The 23,901-nt window shown below is 48.0% G+C and overlaps 1 protein-coding gene across 3 annotated transcripts in view; it reads right to left on the reverse strand.

The window, feature by feature from the left end:
- Positions 1-824: 824 nt before the first annotated feature.
- The window catches only part of XYLT2 (xylosyltransferase 2), a 35,453-nt gene continuing 12,376 nt past the window's right edge, over positions 825-23,901 (reverse strand). Inside the window, exons 2-11 of one of the 3 annotated variants that reach the window (XM_035104389.3) lie at positions 18,597-19,071; positions 17,669-17,844; positions 16,564-16,766; positions 14,834-14,914; positions 12,199-12,415; positions 11,900-12,076; positions 9,408-9,670; positions 7,950-8,145; positions 6,738-6,969; positions 825-3,498 (exon numbers count right to left, since the gene is read on the reverse strand). In XM_035104389.3, coding sequence (XP_034960280.2) covers positions 3,176-3,498; positions 6,738-6,969; positions 7,950-8,145; positions 9,408-9,670; positions 11,900-12,076; positions 12,199-12,415; positions 14,834-14,914; positions 16,564-16,766; positions 17,669-17,844; positions 18,597-19,071 — 2,343 coding nt within the window. In that variant the 3' untranslated portion in view covers positions 825-3,175. Of the gene's footprint in view, positions 3,499-6,635; positions 6,970-7,949; positions 8,146-9,407; positions 9,671-11,899; positions 12,077-12,198; positions 12,416-14,833; positions 14,915-16,563; positions 16,767-17,668; positions 17,845-18,596; positions 19,072-23,901 lie in introns of all 3 variants that reach the window. The other 2 variants (XM_035104388.3, XM_035104387.3) reach the window with 2 other exon arrangements.

Genomic DNA, 23,901 nt, shown 5'->3' on the forward strand with positions numbered 1-23,901 from the left:
CTCTCATTAGACTCATTAAAAGATGATTATAATATCCAAGCGTAGGCAGCCTCACTTCGCACCCCGGAGTGCAGCAGTGCACAGGTTGGTAATAAAGGGAAATATGGCAAGGTTAATCACGCCTGACAGTGCTACACCAATTTTTGTGCAAAGGGGCCTCTGAACGCTTTGCAAAGATTAATTCATTCACTTGTACAGTACCTGGCAACGCCGTGATGATGTAGCGCACCAAAGACCCCACAGAATTAGTGATGTGGTTATGAATACAATTTGCAAATCTCTTGCATGCACTTTCTCCCCTCATATGAACGTTAGGGCTAGAATTTGTTTATTTATGGTTGTCAATATGATATTGGGCATATAAAGCCCTGTGTGAAGAATTGGCAACAAGAGCAGTCAAATACTCCAGCTAGGGAGAGGTCATAGGCAGCAGGAGAAAGGGGAGGAAATCTTGCACAGACTGCATCCCCCCAACTCAATTCTCAGCCCCAGTGTTTGCCTGGAGTTCAAAGGGATCAAGCTGGAGGCAGCCACTGGGTTTCCTGCACCACCAGCTGATGCAAGATGCTGAAGCACTATGGCAGCTGACTTTGGCCAGTGGCCTCTCTTCTCCAAACATCTCAGTCTGGTGCCAGCAGATTCTTTTGGTACACATCAGGCCACCCAAGGAACCAATGTTACGTTTCTCAAATGCACCTGGAGAAGTGCCTGGCTCCAAGATCACTTGTGATGAGTGATGGGGGTATAAATTCTATTAATCAATCCGTCCAGTTTGAAACGAAACAAAAGGCAGCCAGCTGCAAGAATTCACACTCTTCACACCGTAGAGATATAGATATATTTGTGTTGCATATTTAAGACAACTTTTAACATAATGCTTCCAACACAAAACTTTCAGCACTCATTCTTTGGAACAAGTTTCAATTCAAGCCCTGCCTAGTTCGCCCCCTTGGCTCAGAATGCACAACACGCTTTTTGAGTCCCTTTTCCAGACAAAGGTACGACCTCCTCTGCATCACACTGTATCGCTGGAAACAGAGAGGGTTGTGCCCTGGGGGTAGGGGTGGGCAACGAGCCCTACTAGGAGCTCAGGCCAAAGAAGAATCAGTGCGCTATGGGTCTGGCAAACCCCACTCACAAAATCTTCCATTTTCAAAGATTCTTTTTAGCACCAGCACAGCTCTTGAAATCAAAGAACTTTTTTTAAAAAACAAAAAACAACCCAACAACAGAGGTCATTTGTGATCTGCACTTCCAAACAAAGATTAAAAAAAGAAAGAAGCAGAACGTTTTGAAGAAATGCAGGGAACTAACTGCCTTGAAAGGCTCAGACCAAATAACCCCTGAGATCAGAACTTTCCAAACATCTTACTGAGACTATATCAAAACTCTGAACCTCAAGTCTGTTTCGACCACCTCCTAAAGAGGTTTTCCAGAGGCAGCATCAACAGCTCCTCATCATGTCAAGTCGTCTGTGTGTTCTTTCTGATATGGCACACTTAAAACAAAACAGAAGAGAGAGACGGTGTGTGTGTGTGTGAGAGAGAGATACTCCCTAAAACAGACTATTTTGTCTTAACACTTCTATTTCAACAGCAACCATTAAGGGGTCCCAGACACTGGTGTCCCCAGTTCAACTGGGGGTGGTTTACTCAGGAACTGGGATACTGTCGAAAGATCAGATCAGGATAAGAAATAAGATTGGACATCGGACAACATTCAGTACAGAATTAAGATCACTCCCTGTTCATGGGAACACTGCTTTTGGCTGGGCAGTATACAGCTTCAGAGGGCTAAATTATCCATTCAAAGTAGGTGTAGGTTGTGTGTGTGTGTGTGTGTGTGTGTGTAAGGTCACAAACGATGCTGCCCGATTTGACAATGTTAAAAAAAAATGAAGGGGGGGGAATCCACATTAAACAGTTGACACACTGTGGGGAGGAAGTAGCTCAGAGTTGGCTATCCATTCTGGCAGTGGTACTAAATATCCAGAGACAAGAAAATTCATTCGGAAAACAAATGAAGGGTTTTCCTGCCTTGCATCAGACGTCAAGACAACCTGGCTTAATAAGGCCCGTTGGATGGGACAGGTAGGGCCATTTAGCTAGCTCTGCAATGTGCCACCAAGACACAAAACATAGCCAGATTTCAAGCCAAAGGGAGAAGGGGAATAGGGAAGGTAGATGGCGAGGCTTGAGAATGAGGCACTGTACAAGGGGTACTGGCAGGTGGTGGAGGTTTGGCACAGTGGGCAGCTCCATTAAGGGGGAGCCTTGGCACAGCTGCCAGAGGGGCCAAATCCCTTCCTTGCTTCCAACCAGGAGGGTAGGCAGCTCTGAGCTGCAAAATAAAAATAATAAAAAGAGAGAAGCTCTCTCCAACGTCAGCAGCAAGATCTAAGCTCCCAGCACTGCTAGGAGGGAAGCAAGTGTTTCACCCTCTCCCCACCCCTACCAGAATCAGCAAGGAGGACAAAATCATGTTACAGTGTAAGGAGGAGACAATGGGAACACTGAAATGCTCCCCACCCCACCTCTAGAGGCAGAGGGGCAGGATGACCGTCGTCGCTATTGCACTTTCGTCTCATATATACATAACACATTTGTAAAAAAATAAGAACTAAAAGGATGGGTTTGGGAGATGAGAAACAGGTCTGCCAAGCCAGGCACAGCTGCTCAGAGGACACAGACCCGGTTAAAGTGATGGCCTGGTTCCCTGCATTCCCCCATCTACCCCCATCTGGCCATTTCCCAGAATCCTCTGCCAGCAACCATTTGGGAACAAAGAGTCCTGAACTTGCAGAGCATCACCCATAGATGAGGAGGGCACACCGGCTCAGGTGCGCTGCAGCCAGGAAGCTGAGAGCTCACCTGCCAGACTAGAGAGAGCTTCCAATGTAAATACATGTAGCCCCTCCCCTATCCGCTTCATCGTCTCTCCAGCCAATCCTGAGAACAGGTGGGCCTTCACACCACCTTTGCGCTGCCGACAGCTAATAAGAGTTTCCTGCTCTGCTGGAGAAGATCCTGTTCACGTGAGGATGGTACATTTTCACAGGATGATGAAGTCTCAAGCGTTTGCCCTGCGGAGAGGAGGGGGCCTGTGTGCCCAACCCCACACCCTGCCACGAGGGGATGCTTCCTTGATCCCAGCAATGTGCTGCCGGCGGCCCCTGCTACCTCAGCCGCCCGTCGGGCTTGATGGCTCCCAGTTCTGACTTGGGGTCCGGGGAGAGCGAGCTCCAGGAGGTTTTGCTACAGAGCTCCAGGGTGGAGCAGCTGGAGGGGCTCGCCACGCAGAGGGCAGCCACCGACCAGAAGCTGCCGATGCTGCTGTCCGTCCAGTTCTCGAGACCCTTGCCAATGAGTTGTGTGTGCCGGTGGGAGGCTCTTCCTGTTTCGTCCAAGCGGGGGAGGCTCAAGATCCCAGCCAGGCCCTGGAAATTCTGCTCCATGTATTCATTTCGAGGAGGACCAGCGTGAAGCCACTTGCCATCATCTGGGATGGAACACAAGAGGGAAAGGCAGTTAGCTGGGGGCGCACGCAGGCCCAAGTGCGCTGCAAACCCCTCCAACGAAGGCGGCTTTGGCTAACCTTTTCTCTAGGCCAGGTGTGGGGAACCAGCATGACCAACGGCCAACGATGATGGGACTTTTAGTCAAGCAACATCTGAAGGGCCAAAGGTTCCCCATACCTGCTCTAGGCTCATAAAAATACATTAATTTATTATCATTTTTTTAATTTATTTTTTGGGGAATCCAGTGCTGGTCCTACTCAGGAGTAGATGCACACTGAAACTAATGAACCAAGTTAGTCACATCCATTAACTTCAGTTGATCCCCTCCCCCAAAACTAGGAATAGCCCTGGATACCACCTGGTCTTATTGATTACTATTACTGCATTGATTTACATACAGTGCTAACGCCCAAATAGGTTTCTGAGCAGTTTCCTAGTTTAAAAACAATTGCACGGTTAATAAACTACAAACACTCAAAATTAAAACACAACAATAGGACGATCCCGTTGAAACAGCACAGTGCTTAAAAACAGGAGTCTTGGATCAAGAGATCAAGGTAATGCTAAACTGGAGCCTCTTCAGAAGCCAGCAGAAAGTCAATAAAAAAGGGAGCCTGCCATATTTCAGATCCATTCCACATCCTCAATACTGGTGGGCAGTGAGGCAGGTAGCTAGGCAGTGCTGCAGGTGCTCACAGCGTGACCTTAGGTGGGAGCAGCCAGAGGGAGGTGGTCATTGCTCACAGGTGCAAAACGGATGCTTAGCCCTCATGCCATCGGCAACTAGAAGGGCCACCCATTTAGCAGCTAGGTACCTGCATGGTGCTCTCTGTGGGGAGCCTGCCGCCCCTGGCTACCTCCTGGAAATGAAAGGTAAAGTTGGGGAGGCCTCTCCCCACAACTTGGCAGCCACCCAGTGAACCACAGCACAAGCCATCACTAATGTTCGGTTACTGCTCTTGCCGGCTCCTTAATGAGGAAAAGCAAACTGTGCTGCTTGCCTTAGCTGGCAGACTGCTGACTGCTTTCTCCCTAACCGAACTGGATTATGGCACTGAGGGGCTTGTCTTCTGACCCCTTGGCATGATATAGCCTGTCTCTGGGTGGGGCAGGCCACCAAGGCCAGGAAAAGCAAGGAAAGAAAACCAGCATTAAGTTGCATTGCCCCTCCCTCATTTGCCTCCACTGAACTGCTTCACCTTCTTTCTATCTTCTAATTGGCCAGGAAGGAGTCAGGAAGAACGGTAAAGCAGCAAGGCTGGTGGCAAAGCCGGTGACGAGGCAGAAGCAACCAAAGCTGCCTTGGAGCTGTAGACAGAAGTGGTGCAGCGCCATCACTTCTTGCGGGAAGCTGGCCTGCCTACTTGTTGCGGAAACAGCAGGTCATCTGCCTACCACCGTGGGCAGGGCCACACTGTGTCTTGGGCGGCAGCTGCCCTACACTTTGCCTGGTACCTCACACCAGCAGTCAGGTGGTGAGAGAACCAGCTTGCCTGTCTAGTCCCCCTCTGCTGGTGGAGAGAGAAGGAAGGGCTCACCTCCAGCTGAGCCAAGTTTTGTGTGGATGTTTCCATGCCTCTAGAGCCACTGCCACTTGCACACAATCTAACTGCTCACTCTCCTGACTCAAGGGCCTTCCTTTCCCCTCTTGACAAGGAGCTCAAAGGGATCCACGGGTTCTCCCCTCCTTTTGCTTCAACAATTCCCTTCTTCCAGTGCCTGCTACTCTACCCTTCCACCAGCCTCCCACGTTTTTGCTACTCACCTCAGCATGATGGCCTCTTCCTTTCCCCCAAATTGTTTACTCCCTCCCCCACCCCCTAGTCAGCAATTGTGGTAGATAACAGGAGTTGATTTCCTGAAATCCCGGGGCGCTGAGTTGCTTGCCTAAAATACAAAAGAAGGCCCTGACTTCCTTCTCCCTTTGTTCCACATACACACTTTTCAATAAAACCTTGTGCAAGCTCACTCAAAAAGAAGCATGCAGCATGGGTAGGCTCAGGCTGTGCAAGTAATTCCACTGAGGTGCATGCAGCAAAAATAAAAGGACGAGAGAGGAGCCAGAGTGTACATAAGCTGTTAAAATACAGGTGAAACTTGGAAAATTATACTATCGTCGGAAAGTGCATTTATTTCAGTAATGCAACTTATTATTTTTTATTTTTCTTTTAATTTTTGCAAATGCTTTCTTTTGGAAATTCCACAATAATACAAAAATAAACAAAAATAAACATCGCTATTACATTTCATTAATTACGCTCCATTTATAATTGATCTGCCTAACGACAAATAATTACAATTACAACAAATAAAGGCTTGACATATCTTGCTTTGCATGTCATGCATCTATCTCATATGTTGGTTTCACCTTTTAAGTTGCATTACCAAAATAAATGCACTTTTTGACGATATTCTAATTTTCTTTACACTGTATACCTCATGTCTGGGCCACCACCTCAGTTCATTGGGTTTTAGGGGGCCAAGCTGTCCATCCTACAGGAAATGGAGGCAGCCAGCACAGGCTCTACTAACGTTCCCCTAAAACTAAACTCTGTGCACGCTCAGGGGTACCACACGCCATGACTTTTGGGTGGTGGGAGGTACCCCTGGCTGTTCTTGCCACTGTCATGTGTCACCCCTTCACTGAAATTCTAGGGCTGCAATCCCCTGCATGCTTACTTGGGAGTAAGTTTCCTCAAAGGACTTTCAAATAAATGTGCTTTAGGACTGCACTGCAGAACCCTTTGACCAGGTTCAGGTTTGTGCACTGCACATTACCCCGTGCCGCAGAGATTTAAAAATACAAGTATAAATGTGAGAAATCTGCTTGAGAACCATCTCAACAGGGCACGGAGAGCGCAACTGCAGGTGGGCCCGAAGAAAAGGACTGTGAAGTCAAAACCGACTTCTGACGGCCTACTTGCATATTATGTTTTTTTGTGCACCGCCACAAATGCAATGCGTGAATGAGACAAGCGTGGATTTAGAAACAGGAGTATCACACAGGGACACTCAGCACAAAGCTAGCACGATCTGGAGCTCCCTGTTGAGTGTATGCTTCGTTTGGGAACTGCAAAGCAACAGTTCCATCCCTCCCCCTTAGCTCCCCCCCCCTCACCTTTCCTGAGAGGCTGCTTGCGGTTGAAGGTCTGTGGGACAACCAGGAACTGGCTCTCACCCAGGGGCTCCCAGAACTGGAGGAGTTGGATGGTCCACACACCTGGGCGAAGAGGCCGGTTGAGGGGCGGCTTGTACTGCGTGAATTCTGCCTCTGCGTCCACCGCAATGTCGTAGGAGGTGGCAATGACATAGGTGGGGTCAATCCAAACGACGGTGGCTGTGAGGTTGGGACCCCGGGCCCATTTCTGCATGGCCACCGGCTCGTCAAAAGGTCCAATCAAGCCGCCAAAATTGCGGAAGATCCTCTCTTTTGGGTCCCACTCGGTACCTACCTGCAGGCGGGAAGGAGGGGAACACTCAGAATGGGAAAGAACACACACACACTATGGGATAATTAATAAACTTGTTTTTCATCATGCTATGGTAGACTCTCCAACAGCCAGATATAACACTTAGAACCTGCCCCAAAGCGAGGGCTTGGGCCAACAATGGTTGTAATAAGAAGTTTAGTAGAAGTTTACAACAGACCAAAAGACACTGGAATATTTTCCAAAAATGAGCAACCAAAACAATCAAAGGGGTGCAAGAACTTCCCTTTGAGGAAAGCTTACAATATTTGTGTCTGTCTGTCTGTTGTTGTTGTTGTTGTTGTTGTTTTAAGAAAAGGTGTGTGGGTGTGGGTGTAGAACATTAATTTTTTCAAAGCATTTCCTGCATGCCACTTTTATCCATTGGCACAACTGCAACAGAAAGACACTCACAGAAGAAATTAGCGAGACTTGACTGTTGCTTCCTGTGAGGAAGGAAGATGAGGGAGGGACCTGGAGGATGGGAGGGGCAACCCATCTTATTGTCACCTCTTGTGTTGATTAGATTAAGCCGCCTTTCCTATCTATGTCTTTTTAGAAGTTCGACTGCTGCAATTGAACCTCTGTATATATTAAAGGTGTATAAAATTATACAGGGTGTAGAGAAAGCAGACAGAGGAAAGTTTTTCCTCCCTCTCTCATAATGCTAGAACTCAGGGGCATCCAATGGAAGTTGACTGTTGGGAAATTACCGGACAAGGCTGCTACGTTTCGAAGAAAGGACTTCCCCTGTAATGAAAGACCTGAAGCAGCTGCAAACCCTGAGGCTACAGTGCTTACTCAGCAGAATCAACTCACCCATGGTCTCGGCCTACCCTTCTTTTTTAAGGCTGGAATGTTCCCGAGACAGAAACTAACTTCCTTTTTTGTATCTCCCAATCTTCAAGTTGACAGTTTTGAGCCAGGAAGGACCACCAACAGGAAGCAGGAAGCATGAATCCTACCTCAAGGTTCTGCAGACGGTTGGTCTGCCTGCTGCGGCCTGCTAGCTTGAGAGTCCCTCGGGGCATCACCCACATTTCCAGAGACTCCACCTGCTGCGTCGCAGGGTTTTGTACTTCCTGAGTCACCAAGTAGCCCTGGAAATGGTCATCGTAGAAGTACAGGTGCACACTGGACGGGAAGCCCTGTGGCTCAAACCTAGAGAGAGAAAGCAAAGGAGAGCAAGTTAACATTTGCATTTCGAGGTAAAGTGGCGGACCTCCAAGCCTGCAGGCCTAATTTGGACCACACTGCTTCCCCATTTGGTACACACTTCCCAATCTGTAGTTCTGTTTCTTAACCAGTCTGCTCCCCTGGCTCTCAAAACAGTCATAGTAACTTTTCAGAGTTGGAAGACACAGGCTCTAGTCCTAGACCTTTTAATCCAGGAGATCTATCAGCCTGATTCCATTTTCCTGCAGGACGTCAGCTGATGAGACCTTACCTGGCCCCTTGTGCCTCTTCTTTCCATGGACACCCACTGCCATATCAAACATATGATCTGTCTAACTCAGTACCGTCTATTTTCATTGCCCTTCTCCAGTCATACTTGTCACGGAATTCTACTCAATATTGATCCAGAGTAGATTTCAATGTATAGTTAGCAGAGTAAAACTTAAAACACGTTGCAGGATTCCCATAAAAATAGACCAGAGACAATTATATTTCATCCAGCAGCGCTTTACTGCTACTGAAGGCAAATGAGCCAATACATTCAGGATTGGCACTGTCCAGAAGAAATCCAGTTGCAGCAGACTTAAATTAAACTTACAGTAACTTATAACAAGTCTAAACCTTAACACTAAGCACACAGAACACCACAACAGAAGGAAAAGAGATAGAAAGAGAAGAAGGGTGGAAGTCAGGCTCCTTCTGGCCTCCTATTATAGTCAGCATGACTTTGGCAGAAGAGATAAGAGAACCAGTTTAAGCCAGCTGTACTCAGCTTCTCAGAAGGTATAACCCAAACACCAGGACCCTTCTGCTTGCTTCTTTCACACAGAGAAGCTTCCAGAACCCTCTTGAATTAAGCAGAATAGGAAATATCTCTGCACATCAGATCAATACGTTCTGTACTAAGAAATGCAAACTGACAATACTGTACTACCCTGAACACCTTTTGAAAGGAGATACCAGGGCTTGAACCTTCGGGTTTCCCGCTTGCTCCTGCTATCTAGTCCAGCAACCTGTAGTCACAGTGGCTCTAGCCACTTGCAATTCCCAACAACTGGCCTTCAGAGGCATACTGCCGTTGATGTTTAGCCCATCTCCAAAGGTACAGAGTGCCACACGCTGCTGTGGGAGAAGAGTCAAGTGAAGTCAAGAAGAAGGTGGCCCAGGAATCTGCAGACAAAAGCTCCCCTAACTCGCCACAGAATGTAACTCCCTACTATTAGCATCAGTCGATCGACCCGAATTACCTGCAAAGCTTCTCCTCTTTCTGTGCCTCCGCAGATGTCACTTTCCGCAGCCCCAGCCTGGAGAAGGAGGTGTACACAGTCAGGGTGACGTCGCTGAGCCCACTCAGCCCATCCACACGGTCATAGACACTCTCCCAATAGGCCTTGAGGGCTGGTGTGTTAGGTGGGTAGTTACCGTAGAGATGAGAGTCCAAGATCTCCAGCACCTCCTGGTTGATAGTGGATTCGAACTTCCTGGCAAAGAAGGTGGGTCTGGAGATTTGCTGAAAAGACACACAGACGTTGGGAGGAGGAGGGTGTGTGTTTTACAACATGATTCAGGCTCAGATCTGCAACACGCAGAAAAGAAACATGCTAGAAATAAGACTACCAGGAGAGGACATTGGGGGGAGAGAGGGAGAGAGAGAGAGGGAGAGGGAGAGAGGCGGAGGAAATCTAACTGAATAAATCTCCTTTACTTGACCCACACACAGATTCCGTGTGAAAGGTGGTGATGAATTCAAAATGCATATATCTGTACCCCATCGCTGTTACGATTTGGGTTTCTAGGAACCCTGCCTGGTTGTAGAATCCAGTCTTCTTTTTTTAAGAGGGGGTGATTGGGCAAAATGCTTAAGAGTGGAAGAAGTCCTTTTAAAGAGGGGGTGGGGAGTCAGTTCTCAACGTGCCGCTGTCGCTGCACAACCCAAGACTGCATCTGGATCTGAGCCTTCAGAGATTTAGGTAAGGTGCACTCACGAGGTCCTAACCCGCTTGAACCTGCTAACCGCAAAGACCACAGGTGCCAGGGTCCTACTAGAAAGCAGTCCTTGTAAAACAGCTATAGAAACTGACTTCAAAAATAACATTTTTAGCCAGGAGGCACAACTCTGAAGCCATTGTTAACCCCACGACCTCACCTTTCACTTTGCTTATTCAAGTTGTTGCTGTATCCGTTTCTCTTGTAGGCTCTGAAGAGACCCATTAGAAGGGAGCCAAACTTGCAGGGTCAGTTTTTGAGACACTCAACAGGAGCATCATGTTACGGTAAGGTCATCAGAGATTAATTCTGCCTCTGATGTTGGATGCTGGTCAAGGCCTCTAAACTTGTGTAATCCACTCTCTCATTTAAATTCTGTGCCACCCTTCTCTTTGTGCCCCTGCACTAGCTTCCTCTCATACTTCATGCCAATTACAAGGTTCAAGTCCTCAGCATGAAAGCTCTCCACCTTGCCCACACATGCCCTTCATTCCCCTCAAGCTCACTTTCTGTCACTCCTTCCCCACCCCCTCTCTCTCTAAATGCCCATCTGCCATGCCGCTCCCTGTGCTTGCAGCAACCCTCCACAATTTAGCCCCAAGCCACCCAAAGTTTCACCTTCCCATCGCAATTAGATGCTCCCTTCACCACTCATTGTCAGTCTTGGCTCCAGAGACTGCATTCCAATGGTAGGCAGGGCCAGAGGCAAAAAGGGGTGGGGCTTGTGTACAGCATTCAAAATTAGGTAAAGGTAAAGGGACCCCTGACTATTAGGTCCAGTCGTAACCGACTCTGGGGTTGCGGCGCTCATCTCGCTCTATAGGCCGAGGGAGCCGGCGTCCAGCTTCCAGGTCATGTAGCCAGCATTACAAAGCTGCTTCTGGCGAGCCAGAACAGCGCATGGAAACGCCATTTACCTTCCCGCTGTAGCGGTACCTATTTATCTACTTGCACTTTGACGTGCTTTCGAACTGCTAGGTTGGCAGGAGCTGGGCCCGAACAACGGGAGCTCACCCCGTTGCAGGGATTCGAACCACCGACCTTCTGATCGGCAAGCCCTAGGCTGTGTGGTTTAGACTACAGCGCCACCCGCACCCCAGGTGACCAAGTGAAGATGCCCGGGTGTCAGGATAGCGGCTGAGGTCTCCATCATCTGGAGGAGCATACCTTAGGTTCCTTGCATCTTGGATTGTTTTCACACATTAGCAACAGATCCTGTAGAATTTTATCCATTATATTTTATCTGCAGAGTCAGAACGAATTTTAGGAACTAAAAAGTCATATTGAAGCACTCTAGATGAGAGTTGTGTTCTCTACAGCACCTGATAAAACAGTGCCAGGAAGTAGCACCACTTTAGAAGTACAGTGGTACCTCTACTTACGAATTTAATGCGTTCCGAACGCACATTCGTAAGTTGAAAAAAAATGTAAGTATTATCCCATAGGAATGCATTGGGAGAAAAAATTCGTAAGTCGAAGCAACCCTATCTAAAAATTCGTAAGTAGAAAAAATCCTATCTAAACTGCATCCAAGATGGCGGACGGAGCTTCATTCGTAAGTAGAGGTACCACTGTACTAATTCAGAGCTACCAGTACAAGGAAGCCCATGGATGGGAGAGAAGCTGAGTTAACCTTGATTACTGCAGAAGAGGAATAGGGGAGACAAATCAACTCGAGAGCAGGAGTGAAACCTAACCATGGGAGAGAGAAAGAGAGAGAGGGAGGAAGAGAGAAGGGGAACGCTTGGGGCACCTGTAGCCTCAGGAAGTCCTGTGGCTTGAAGTCATTCGGGGAGCAGCCGCACCAGTCCACTATGTGTTTATACTGGCATTTGCAGCCCAGCTTGCGGTTCCAGTTTGTCACCCGGAGGTTGTTGTCTACAAGGGTCTCACAGGCATGGCTGTTCTCCAGGACAGTGTGGAAGAAGGACTGTAAACAGAGAGAGAGAAAGGAGGGAAGGAAGGAGGAAGAAGAACCACAGTGAGCAACATGGCAACCCCAACACCAAACTAACTGGGGAGGAACACAATCGGAGATGCCAGCCAACGCACCTCTGCTGGGAGAAGTGTGTAGGTGTAGAACTGCCGTAGCTGGGAGACCAGCCGGTCACTGGTATAGACCACGTATTCCACAAAGCTTCGAGTGAGGGCAAACCAATCCGAGCCACCGTCCACCACGATGCCCTCTGGGATCTGCCGTTCGCCCAGCCGCCACATGTGAGAGTCGCATTCGTGGAAAAGTCTGTCTAGGCCTTGCTTCTTGATGAACCTGTGCAGGGATGAATGCCTCAGATTCACTAGAAAGCAACGTGGAGTTTTCTGCATTAAGATCAGAGCAAGAAGGGTTCTAGAGAATGCTATATTCTTAACTCTGGGTTGCACAGCCAGGAAACTCCAAACATTCTGCATAATTACATTTGCTTTGCTTAATTCATCACTAGCATTGCTTTTCACCAAGTTAGCAGCCACTTTGAGTTTCTGGAGAGACATCAGCCTGGCTCTGGTCATCTACTATATCAGAGGTTTTGGGATTCACAGCTCCCTTGACCCCTGTGGGGCTCAGGAGCCCAGTTACGTAACCCCTTGCCTGCAGAACCAGCAGCCCTCACCCTTTTTCGAACACCCTCCCTTGTGGAGTGTTCTTCTCTTCTCCCCTCTCCTTGGGAGTCCTCTGGGCAGCCGCCCCTGGTCTCTGAGCTGCCCCCCCTGCCCCAAAGAGAGGTGCCTCCTCACACTGCCCACAGGGGTCTGGGAAGCACCCCATGGCCAGCCCCAGAGGCACCATAATAAATAAATATAATAATAATAATAGTAATAATAATAGTAATAATAATAATAATAATTTATTTATATCCCGCCCATCTGGCTGGGTTTCCCCAGCCACTCTGGGTGGCTTCCAACAGAAATATTAAAATACAATAATTTATTAAACATTAAAAGCTTCCCTAAACAGGGCTGCCTTCAGATGCCCTCTAAAAATCTGGTAGTTGTTTTTCTCTTTGACATCTGGTCACCATTCGCTTGGAGAGCTTGTAGCCAGGGCTGCTGCAACAAACAGCTATGCTAGCCTTTGGGAGGCAGAGACGTGAGAGGGCATCAGAGAAAGGGACAGAATGAATGAGGGACAGAAGCCGGGGTTGCCTGTGGCACCCCTGACCACCTTTCAAGGCACCCCAGGGTGCCACGGCACATTGGTTGAAAACCACTGTACTAGTTCATTGGTGGAGAATCTGGTTACTGGGACTACAACTCCAGCCTCCCTTGACCGTTGCTCAAGCTCTGGGCTACCTCTTAGTGCAAATGCAAGCCATCGAGCCTGAGCTTCCACAGCTGCCATCCACCATGAACCATCATTGGCAGGATTGGCAGCAAGTGCAGCAGATATGTCCTGTGCTTATATTTTATTCCATTCTCAATTATGCTGTTTTAAATGCACATTTTATTATTTGACTTCTTTTAGTAGTGTTTTCTTTTGAAATGTTTAAGGTAATATTTTTGGGTTACTTTGCTGCATTAAATGTGCATTCTGTAGTTGACACTCTTTGCAATGTTTTATTTTGAAATCTTTTACGACAGTAATTTAGTTTCCTGTTAATATACATTGCTTGGAATGTATACTTTATACAGTCGTACCTTGGTTTTCGAACAGCTTAGTTCTTGAACATTTTGGCACCCGAATGCCGCAAACCCGGAAGTGAGTGTTCCGGTTTGCAAACTATTTTTGGAAGCCGAACGTCCGATGGGGCTTCCACAGCTTCCAGTTGGCTGCAGGAGCTTCATGTAGCCAATCCGAAAACACGCTTTGGTTTCTGAACGTTTTGGAAGTCGAACGGACTTCCGGAATGGATTCTGTTCAACTTCCGAGGAACGACTGTATTTGACTTTCTTCAGCAATGTTTTTTCTGGATTGTTTTATTTACTGTTTTAATGTGTTGCAAGCCACTTTGAGGCATTTTCTTTAAAAAATATATAGCAGTACAGTGGACGCTCGGGTTGCGAACGTGATACGTGCGGGAGGCACGCTAGTAACCCGCAGAGTTCACAACCCGCGTCTGCGCACGTCGCAATTTGGTGCTTCTGAGCATGCACAAAGTGTGATTTAACCCGTTCCGGTACTTCCGGTTTCGGCGCGGAGCACAACCTGAAAAGACGCAACCTGAAGCAGCTGTAACCCAAGGTATGACTTTATAGAAATTAAACGAATAACAATAATAATAATGCTGTCTGGGGCTGATGGGAGCTGGAGTTCAACAGCTGGAAAGTTGCAGGACAGTCACTCCAGTTCTGAAAAGAGGCTTCCACAGCTACCATGATTCTGCCAACACTTTCCCTTCAAGTTATAGGAGGAGCCTCTTAGGCAGCAGTCAGGCAGCAGCAAATGAAACTGACAGCAGAGTAGTTTTCAGATCATTCACTTGCAGCAGAAACATCTCATCTACAACCTTTGCACTGCAATGGATTTCCATTGTTTTAGGTTGCAACTAGAGTTGTGATAGGAGCAGTGGGAGGACAGCGATCGGGAACATGGTGAACACACTGTTTTTGTTCCAGCAGAAGGCCCAATATAGATTCCTTTAACTTTATCAGACCTTTGGGCAAACCCTCATTCTCACCACCACCTCTACCCTGCTCATGGTTCATTTTTAACCTCCTCCTCCCCATGCTGTCTCTCCATCGAGGTAATTACCTGGCATTATCTCGGCCATGAGACTTCAGGAAATTCTTGTCTCGGTGTTTCGACAGGAACGTCACCAGCTCCTCGTTGGTCCTGCAGGTGGCAGCAATTCAAAGGAGGAATTAAAACAAACAAAGCGGGGGTTCAGTGGAGGGATTTTCAGGTAAGTCAATTACGGTATGATGAAGTGGGGAGGGGAAATCATGGAGACAAGCGCTGCCCCAACCTATCTGTATCCATCTGAAGGTCTGAAGAGAGCCTGCACGCAACAGCATAGGTTCAGCTTCTCCCCACATTATCGGAATCCCTGCTTTTTCCAAGTTTCCCTCGTGGAGAAAGCCCTGCACTCATCCCACCCCCCTTGGGATCCCTTTCAACTCTATAATTCTATGATGTACATGAATTTTCAAAAGAGAACAGCAGGGCAGGAAATACGACGCAGCTTCTGCAGGAACAGAGAATGCAATGCTTATGTTTTAGTGATGAAGCCATCCAGTGTATTTTGGAAAGCCTTTGTCTAGTAATATGAATCTGCCTGTGCAAAAGAGGAAAGAACTAACTGGTGAAGCCCACACACTTCAGTGGTGCAATGATTAAGAGTAAAGGATAAAGGCAGTTTGAGTCTTGTCAGGCTCTTTGATAATTGATTTTTAAAAAGTGGCAGCTTTTAAGCTCTCAAAGTATTCTTTGAAGTGCAGAAACTCCAACATGGCCCAATGCAAAAGTAAAAAACCGAGTTATTATTTGTGGTCAGCCATTGCCTAAACCAAGTATAGGGGAAATAACATTCAGAATTGTTAAAAGACTAGTGGACTCTCCCTCTCCCCCATCATAAAGAGAGTTGTAAAGGGGATCACTTTCCCGCAAGTTTGTTGTAGAAGTTGATCATGGCAAGTTTGCAAGGGCTGCTGCCTCGAACCCAAGAGACCCAGATGTGCCAAGTAACAAACGCTTGGCATAAAAATGACAGCAAGGGATGCTACACCATTTTTTATTTTATTTTTTGCACCATGTATATTCCCCCTTAAACATCTGGTACAGACTGTTTTCAGACAGGCAAGTCGCTGCAGTTGATGGACCCTGGACCAGAAGGTCTCAGGTTCAATCCCTGGAATATCCAGGTAAGGCAGGTAGAGATCCCACCTGAAATCCTGGAGAGCCCTTGCCAGTAGACGCAGATAATACTTGAACTAAATGGACCAATAGTCAGTACAAGGCAGCTCCCTATATTCCTGGCCCTGCATAGTATGGCAGTTCCACTCTTCTCAGTGTCTCATTGAAAGTCAACAGTTGTTCTGCACAAACACAACAATTCACGCCTCCAGCACTCAGAGAAGTGATTCTGTTTCAGAAACCTTCAGAAGCAGCCAAGATCTGAAAATCTGGGTTAATTGCCCTGCATCCTAGCCAAACCCTACTCTATTCCCGTTACTGGGTCTCCTTTGCTCAGTCTCCCCGATTTATTCAAAGGGTACAGTATTTGCCTTGCGCTTGCCTCCCGCAAGGTGGGCCATCCTGCTTGCCTTCTCTCCCATTTTCCAACCTGCAAACTCTCTCCCACCAGATGGGGTGGAGGAGAAAAGAGGACCTCCAGCTCCCTACTGCTCAGGTGAGGCTATAGAAGGCTCCTCCTATGTGAGGAGCCTCCAACTCTAAGCCATGGTGTGTGAGTAGTCAAAGCCTCGACTGACCTTGCGGCTAATTCCCTGCTCTGCTTCCCCTCCGCTCTCCTCACAACTAACCTAGTAGGGTAGTCCGTGGCGCTCAAGTTGATGAAGTAGTCCCAGGCCCAGTCTGCCATCTCCAGCAGGTCCTTCATGCTGCGCAGGTACATCTTCAGCAAGCTGGCGCCACCCCAGATAGTGACCATGCGCCAAGGGGTGACCCGGATGTTGGGATAGTGCTGGGCCAACTCCACCACTTCACGGTGCAGGTAGGTGGAGCGCTGAAGGGGGACAGAACCAAGTTTGAGTCCCAGGGGGAGGAGACTTTGGAAGAAATGCGATGGTGTCTGCTTTCATTTGCAAGATTTCTGGCCTTCATGATTATACACACCTCTAATATTTCCCTTTGTTTGTGTCAGGGGACCTAAGGGAAGGGATCTTGCAACGGGCCATATATATATATATATATATATATATATATATATATATATATTCTGTTTTACAATTTAGAATACTCATTTAAACATCCTTAAAATATCAATGACTTCCCTTCCTCTCTTTCCATGGTTCATTTTGCGTATAATAAATCCCTGCATATTTTACATAAACTAAACCATTTAGAATTCCATTATTACATCCATCAAAACTTATTTACACTGTTGAATTTATCTCAATGCTGCCCACGTTTTCAAGTGTACACAATCTCCCCCCCAATATATTCAATGAACATTTCCCAATCTTCTCTAAACGTATGTTCTTCTTGTTCTCTTATTCTATATGTTACGTCTGCAAGCTGCGCATATTCCGTCAGCTTAAGTTGCCATTCTTCTTTAGTTGGGACTTCACAGAGGCCGCAGTAGTGGCATACATAAATACCCCCCCTTTTTTTGCAACAGGCTTCAATGAAGGCAGGAGTGACACATCTCCCTATCAGTAAATCCAGATATAAGACAAGGGAAGGAGGACAGAGAGTCTTTCACAGTGCCCGGAGAGAACTCAGGGGAAGGGGTGGCATTCTCTGGGCTGTACAGCAGGGGGTGTTGTGCAAAGGGAAAGACACAACTGCTCCAGGTGACCTAGCAAGGAGACCTGTGGACTCTTGATTCCTCCCATTCCTCCCGTCTCCCTCTCTCCTCTTAGTGCCGAGCTGTATTAGCACAGGCCAGGAGGCCACCTGCTTTACCTTATCCACATGGATGTAGAAGAAATGTTGCTGGTGATATACAGCCTTGATGAAGCGCTTCAGCTGACGGATGGCTCGCCCGTGAACGACCAGCATGTAGGCAATCCGAACTGGCTTGCTCACAGAGGCGTGGAGCATTCGGCTTTCATCCCACTGGATAATGGGGCTGACTTTCCCTGCAGAGATCAGAAGGGGTTGCAGATGGACTCAAGGTTATCTGAGCAGGAAGGGGGAGGGAAGAGGAGCTAGTGCACAAGCTCCTGAGGCCAAATGACCTTGAGGTCAGAAGAAAAGCTGCATTCCTCCCCTGATCTCAGAAATACAGGCTGGAAGAATAACCTAAAGTAGCACATTTATACTGTCATCCAACTAGCAGCTGCAACATATCAGAAATAAATATGCAAACCAGCACAGAAGAAGGCAAAAAAGGGCACAGCCATCTTTTTCTGTGTGCAAATCAGACCTACGCCTGGGTAAAAACCAGCCAGGGATCGAACCTGGGACCTTCTGCATGCAAAGCATATGACTACACTCCTGAGCTAGTAAAGCCCTTCCCAAATTAGATGCCCCATGCCCCATTTAATTAAGGGGGTTGTCAACTTCTCTCTTTGGCCATAATGCAGTGGCAAGACAGCTGATTTGCACACAGGAGGCCTCAAGTTGTCTCCAGCTAAAAAGGAGCCCAAGCAGCTAGGTTGGGAAAGACCTGTGGTTTGTTCCGCTGCTAGTCAGAGTGTACAGACCCATGCTCTTACTCAGTGGGAGGCTGCTTCCAACGTATCCAAGGGGCAGTGGTCTGCTCAGCGACCCCATTTGTACCTGCAGAGGGTAAATGTCTCTATCCTGAGACAAGAGAACCACATAGCACCAAAGAAGCATCCTCTTTGCAAACCGGAAACTGTGCTGCAAAGGGGAATTCAGGTCTCACCTGAAAGTTGGCACTGCCGGGGTACGGAGCGCGGCATCAGGTTCCCGGCTTGGTGCAGGCACACCACGTTGGCTATCTCTTGCTGGCACTGTTTGCTGCTGGCTCTGGCTAACGCAGACAAGGCGTCCTTGCCGGCGATCTCACACTTGGGAGTGAAGTTGTTCTCTGTGGGCTGGGGCGCCCCTTCCACGCTGCCCGTGTCCCCGTGCTGGAAGACGGCTAGCTGGGCGTCGCCTCTGAGCTCCGTCAGGTTCCTTTGGCTTGAGGAGTCCAAGTAGACGGGGAACCGGCGCCCGGGTTTGTGCTTCCCCGTAACTGCTCTCACCACTTTGGCCACCAGGACTCCAGGGTTGTCCGGACGGCTCTTCCATCGCCCGTGCTTCCGGCTCAAGCTGCCCCTGCGGCCTGCTGAGCTGTCCAAATCCTTGGACCCTTCACCGTTCTGAAGCAGCTGGGCCTTCTTCTGCCGTCCCTTCTCCAGTTTCAATCACACACACACACAAGCAGAATAGAAATAAAAGAGGGAAAGAAGAATTAACTTCAGGGTCCATCTCCAGGCTACTTTGCAGCATTAAAATGAAAGTTATCAACACCCTTTCCATTTTCTAAAGGAGATGAGCTTTTTAATTAATGTACAAGAGCACATACATACATCAATTCATCTTCCCAGGAAACTCTGGGAATTGTAGCCATGGGTAAGGCGAATTCCCAGTTCCTGGGATTCTTTGGGAGAAGCCATGACTGTTTCAAAGAGGTAGAATACTGCTTTAAATGTACAGTGCAGATGGGGGCGATAGTTACACAGATAGTAACAAAGATAGCCGGTGCAGTGGAATGTCAGAGTAGAGCTAGGGAAACCTGGATTCAGATCACCACTTGGCTATGAAGCTAGATGGATTTGCCCATTACTCTTTCCCCCAGCTGAATCTACCTCACAGGGGTACTGCAAGGATAAAAAGACCAGGGATGGGGGGGGGGAGAGAACCATATACACCACCCTTTGTGGTCCTTGAAAGAAAGGCAAGGTGTAAGAGCAATAAATAAATAAATACGTATTTCTCTATTAATGGCATGTTCATCTATATTTAATGTAAATCAGATCCATACCAGATACATATTATTAGATTCACAGAATTTTGCAAGAGGCATGCATTTACAATTCCAAAGAGAGAAAAATCTGCCTCCTCTGCCATCCTACACATGTTTTACTCCAAAGGAAGACCGACTGAGTTTAATAGGACTTAAACCCATGTAAATGGACACAGGACTGCATAGGAACCCGTGACCCTCCAGATGTTGTTGGGACTACTACTCCCATTGTTCTGACCAATGGCTTCTGACCATTGATTGTGCTGGTTGAGTTGATGGGACTTGGGAGTTCAACTTGGGAGGGCACAAGTCCCCCATCCCTGCTCTACAGCTTTTCATTGATTGGGATTCTTCACTCCATTCCATTCTGCCTCCCTCAGTTTTCCTCCCCTCCCCAGCAAGCACTCAGCATTCTGTGGCCACTGAGCATGCTCAGTCCACACTGCCCCCCCCCCATTTTTTGACCCCATGAGCTCTCTCTCTCTCTTCCTAAACATTTTCCTACATCTGCAAACCTTGGGAGTGCCCCAGAGCATGCCAACACTCCCCGCTTGTTTCTTCTTGGCCCCATAATTCTGGCTACAGTCCTATTGGCACTCAGCAGCTGAGTTCAGTCAGAATGATTAAGCCTAGCTGATTTTAGATAACTATTAGCAGGCAAAAACAATCCCCTCCACCCCAGTTCTCCTTCCCTATGGTTGTTGGTTTTTTTAATCTGCTTTTGTTGTGGGTTAAAATACGGGTGCTTATCCACAAAACCATTTGTTCTCTGGCCAGTATGCATTTCTCCCTTTCCATTATGAGAGCAAATGTCTTCTTTCTTTAGTTGTGTTTCTTTTCTTTTCCTTTTTTCCTAAACAAGACCAAACTGCGTTCTCTTCCACAACAAGGCAAACATCTTAGAAGTGAAATGGACTGGACCCAGCACAACATGTGGGTGGATCTGCAGAAAGGCACCCTTCTCCATTCAGCTTACGAGACACGGAGAAACAAATGGATTCAAGGCAGAGGGACAAAGGTCACTTGCCCTCCCCACAAGGTTCCTCCCCCCATCCCACACATTATGTTTGCACAGCTAGCAAAGCACCCAAGCTGGATGGCGCTAGTCATGGCCGCTTCTTTCGCTTTAAAGAAAGAATGCTCAGTATGCCGTCTTCCTCATGTCTGAACTCAACGGTTTAATTGGCTCACCCACATCATCCAGCTTCCAGACACGGCGAGGCACTGAGAAGCTGTGCTGTTCTCCCCCCCCCCCCAGCTGCCCATGTTGGTTCGCAGGAGCAGGCTTGTAAAAGTAATCTAAGAGACAGCAGAGCTGTCTGACTGGTTTAGCAATACCTTGGTAGATTCTAACATGCCAAGCTGAGGTATCTCTGACAAAAACAAAACAAAACCCCTCCTCACCTGAAGGAGTATGAGCATCCTCCTTCACACAGGGACCTTTGACTGAAATTTCCTCCCGCAGGCATTAGTTGCTAGGTGTTTCTCCCGAAAGGATGAGAGAATTTCCATCGGAAAAATCACTAAAGGGAGATGACCCTGCGTGAAAGGTCTACTCTATTATGACCACGCACTACGTTCAACCAGAACCCTCTTCTTTTCAAGCTGAGCAGCTAGATAGAAGAACAGAACTGCCGAGTTGGAAGGATCATCTAATCCAGAAGTTTTCAACCTTTTTGAGTCCATGGCTCCCTTGACCAACTACATTCTTTCTGCGGCACCCCTGTGGGGCTCAGGAGCCCAGTTACATCACCCCTTTCCTGCAGAGCTGGCAGCCTCTCACCCCTTTTCAAACACCCTCCCTTGTGCAGTGTTTCCTCAGCCTCCTCTCCCCTCTCCCTCGTAGCACTCTGGACAGGCGCTGCCACTACCCCTAGTCTCTGAGCTGCCCCCCTGCCCCCAAAAGAGGTGCCTCCTCACACTGCTCCACAGGGGCCTGGGACTTGTTTGTCCATTCCCAACAGCAAGGGCTGGTGGACTTGCTGACTGGGCTCCCTCACCCACTTGCTTGCTTACTCCAAGGCCGCCTCAGCTCCTGGCATCCAGCACTCCCTGACCAGCCCCAGAGGCACCATTTGCCTGCGGACCTTGTAGCCAGGGCTGCTGCAACTAACAGCTGTGCAAGCCTTTGGGAGGGAGAGACGTGAGAGGGCATGAGAAGGCGGAGGGAAGGAAAGAGGTATTGCCAGCGGCACCCCTGACCATCATTCAAGGCACCCCAGGGTGCCAAAGCACATTGGTTGAAAACCACTAATCTAGTCCAAACTCCTGCAATATCTAGTCCAAACTCCTGCAATTCAGGAATATATACCGTAGCTGTCCCATATGGGGATTGAACCTGAGACCCTGGTGTTATCACCACCAAGCTCAAACCAATTGAGCTATCCCAGCGCACATAGGGGCACACTTGAGCTTGCCACTCCAAATCCATTAACCGCCCCTCAAAGTGTTTTAATTGGTGAAGCACTAAGAGAGGGAACATCATCAGTACAGCACCAAGAAAAACAAGAGGATTGTAAATTCTGAACTTCCCGATTCTGGCTCTAGACTCAAGAGTACTTTATGGAGCTGGCCCTGAGAAGAAGAGGAGTCTGGATTTGATATCCCACTACCCCAAGGAGTCTCAAAGCTGCTAACATTCTCCTTCCCCTTCCTCCTCCACAACACTCTGTGAGGTGAGTGGGGCTGAGAGACTTCAGAGAAGTGTGACTAGCCCAAGGTCACCCTGCAGCTGCATGTGGAGGAGCGGAGACACGAACCCGGCTCCCCAGATTATGACTACACCACACTGGCTCTGTAGGGGTGAGGAACCTGTGGTCCTCCAGGTGTTGACGTGGTCCAGGGGAAGTAGTACTGGTATGTGTAGTACTCTTCAATTGCTGTTGGACTCATATGCTCTCAGCCAGCATGGCTGACGGTCAGAGAGGATGGGCTGACGGTCAGAGAGGATGGGCAACTTCTGGAGGACACCACAATATGTCCAACACTATCTAGAGCAGCAGTAGGAACCTTTGACACATCAGATGTTGAAGAACTACGACTCTCATCAGCCCCAGGAAGCACAGCCAATGGCCTGGGATGATGGGAGTTGTAATTCAGCAGCATCCGGAGAGCCACAGGTTCCTCACCCCTAATCTAGAGGACCACAGTTTCCCCACTCCTGCCCTAAATAATTAACAGCCAGATCAGTCACAGCAGACAGCATTTACCCCAGATGGGCCATCCTTTCTGATGCCCACCTTCTTCAGGAAAAGTTCCTCACTTTCTAGACAGAGCAGGGATGGTCATGCTAGCTCCTAAGAAAGAACTCCCAACGTTCGTTTTAGAGGAGTGTCTTTGTGAGGACCAACCAAAATGTCACAAAGTAGTGGCAAAGTCTTCCATCAGGCAAGATGTTATACAAAGCAGGTGGTCAGGGGACAACAAGAGAGTAAGGAAGGAGGGTGGGAGCTTTGAAGCTCTGCTTTCCAGTTGGCATTTAACTGCTAGTGGCACACAGAAGTATGAAAGGGGACCTACCAGCCATGAAGATGGTGAATGTTTTTTAAAACTGTCACTTTTCCACACACTGGAAGGAAGTGTATTGTGACTGCAGGGACAATGAGTGTGACTCTCTCCCTCCCTCTCACACACAATTCGCTCTCTCCTAAGAGATTATTAATTTAGCATGCCTTTGAAGTGACCTTGCGATCAGTTCTGAATTTATAACTTGGGTTGCAGAATTACGGTATCCCTAAAGGGGGGGGGGATTTCCTCATCACAATAAGTCAGTTGAACCTGATTGAAACTAAATAGCTTCTATTAAGTAATCATCCTTGCAGAAACAAAGGATGAGAGAGGGAAAGAGACTATTTGTCAATCTTCATGTATATGGCAAAGCAGCATGGCTGCACATGATCCTTTAGGTTAGACTAAGGATGGGGAACCTGTTGCTTGTCAGATGTTCTTGGATGGACTTCCAACTCCCAGCCAGGTGGCCAATCCTCAGGAATGATGGGAGTTGCAGCCCAGAAACATCTGGAGGGTCAAGGTCCCCATCCCTACATTAGAATGTAAAAAACGTCTCTGCCATTTGGGCCAACTTCCTGTCTCTCTGCATTGCCCAGGGCTGGCTGTTTCAGTACAGTACTGAAAAAAACACAGATCAGAACAAGCAAGGAGGTGTGATCAAATGCCTCCTTTCCCAAACCACCAGGTCTAGTGTGGTGCTGTATCT

This window comes from Zootoca vivipara, chromosome 2 (assembly GCF_965207765.1).
Source record: "Zootoca vivipara chromosome 2, rZooViv2.hap1.1, whole genome shotgun sequence".
Taxonomy (NCBI): domain Eukaryota; kingdom Metazoa; phylum Chordata; class Lepidosauria; order Squamata; family Lacertidae; genus Zootoca; species Zootoca vivipara.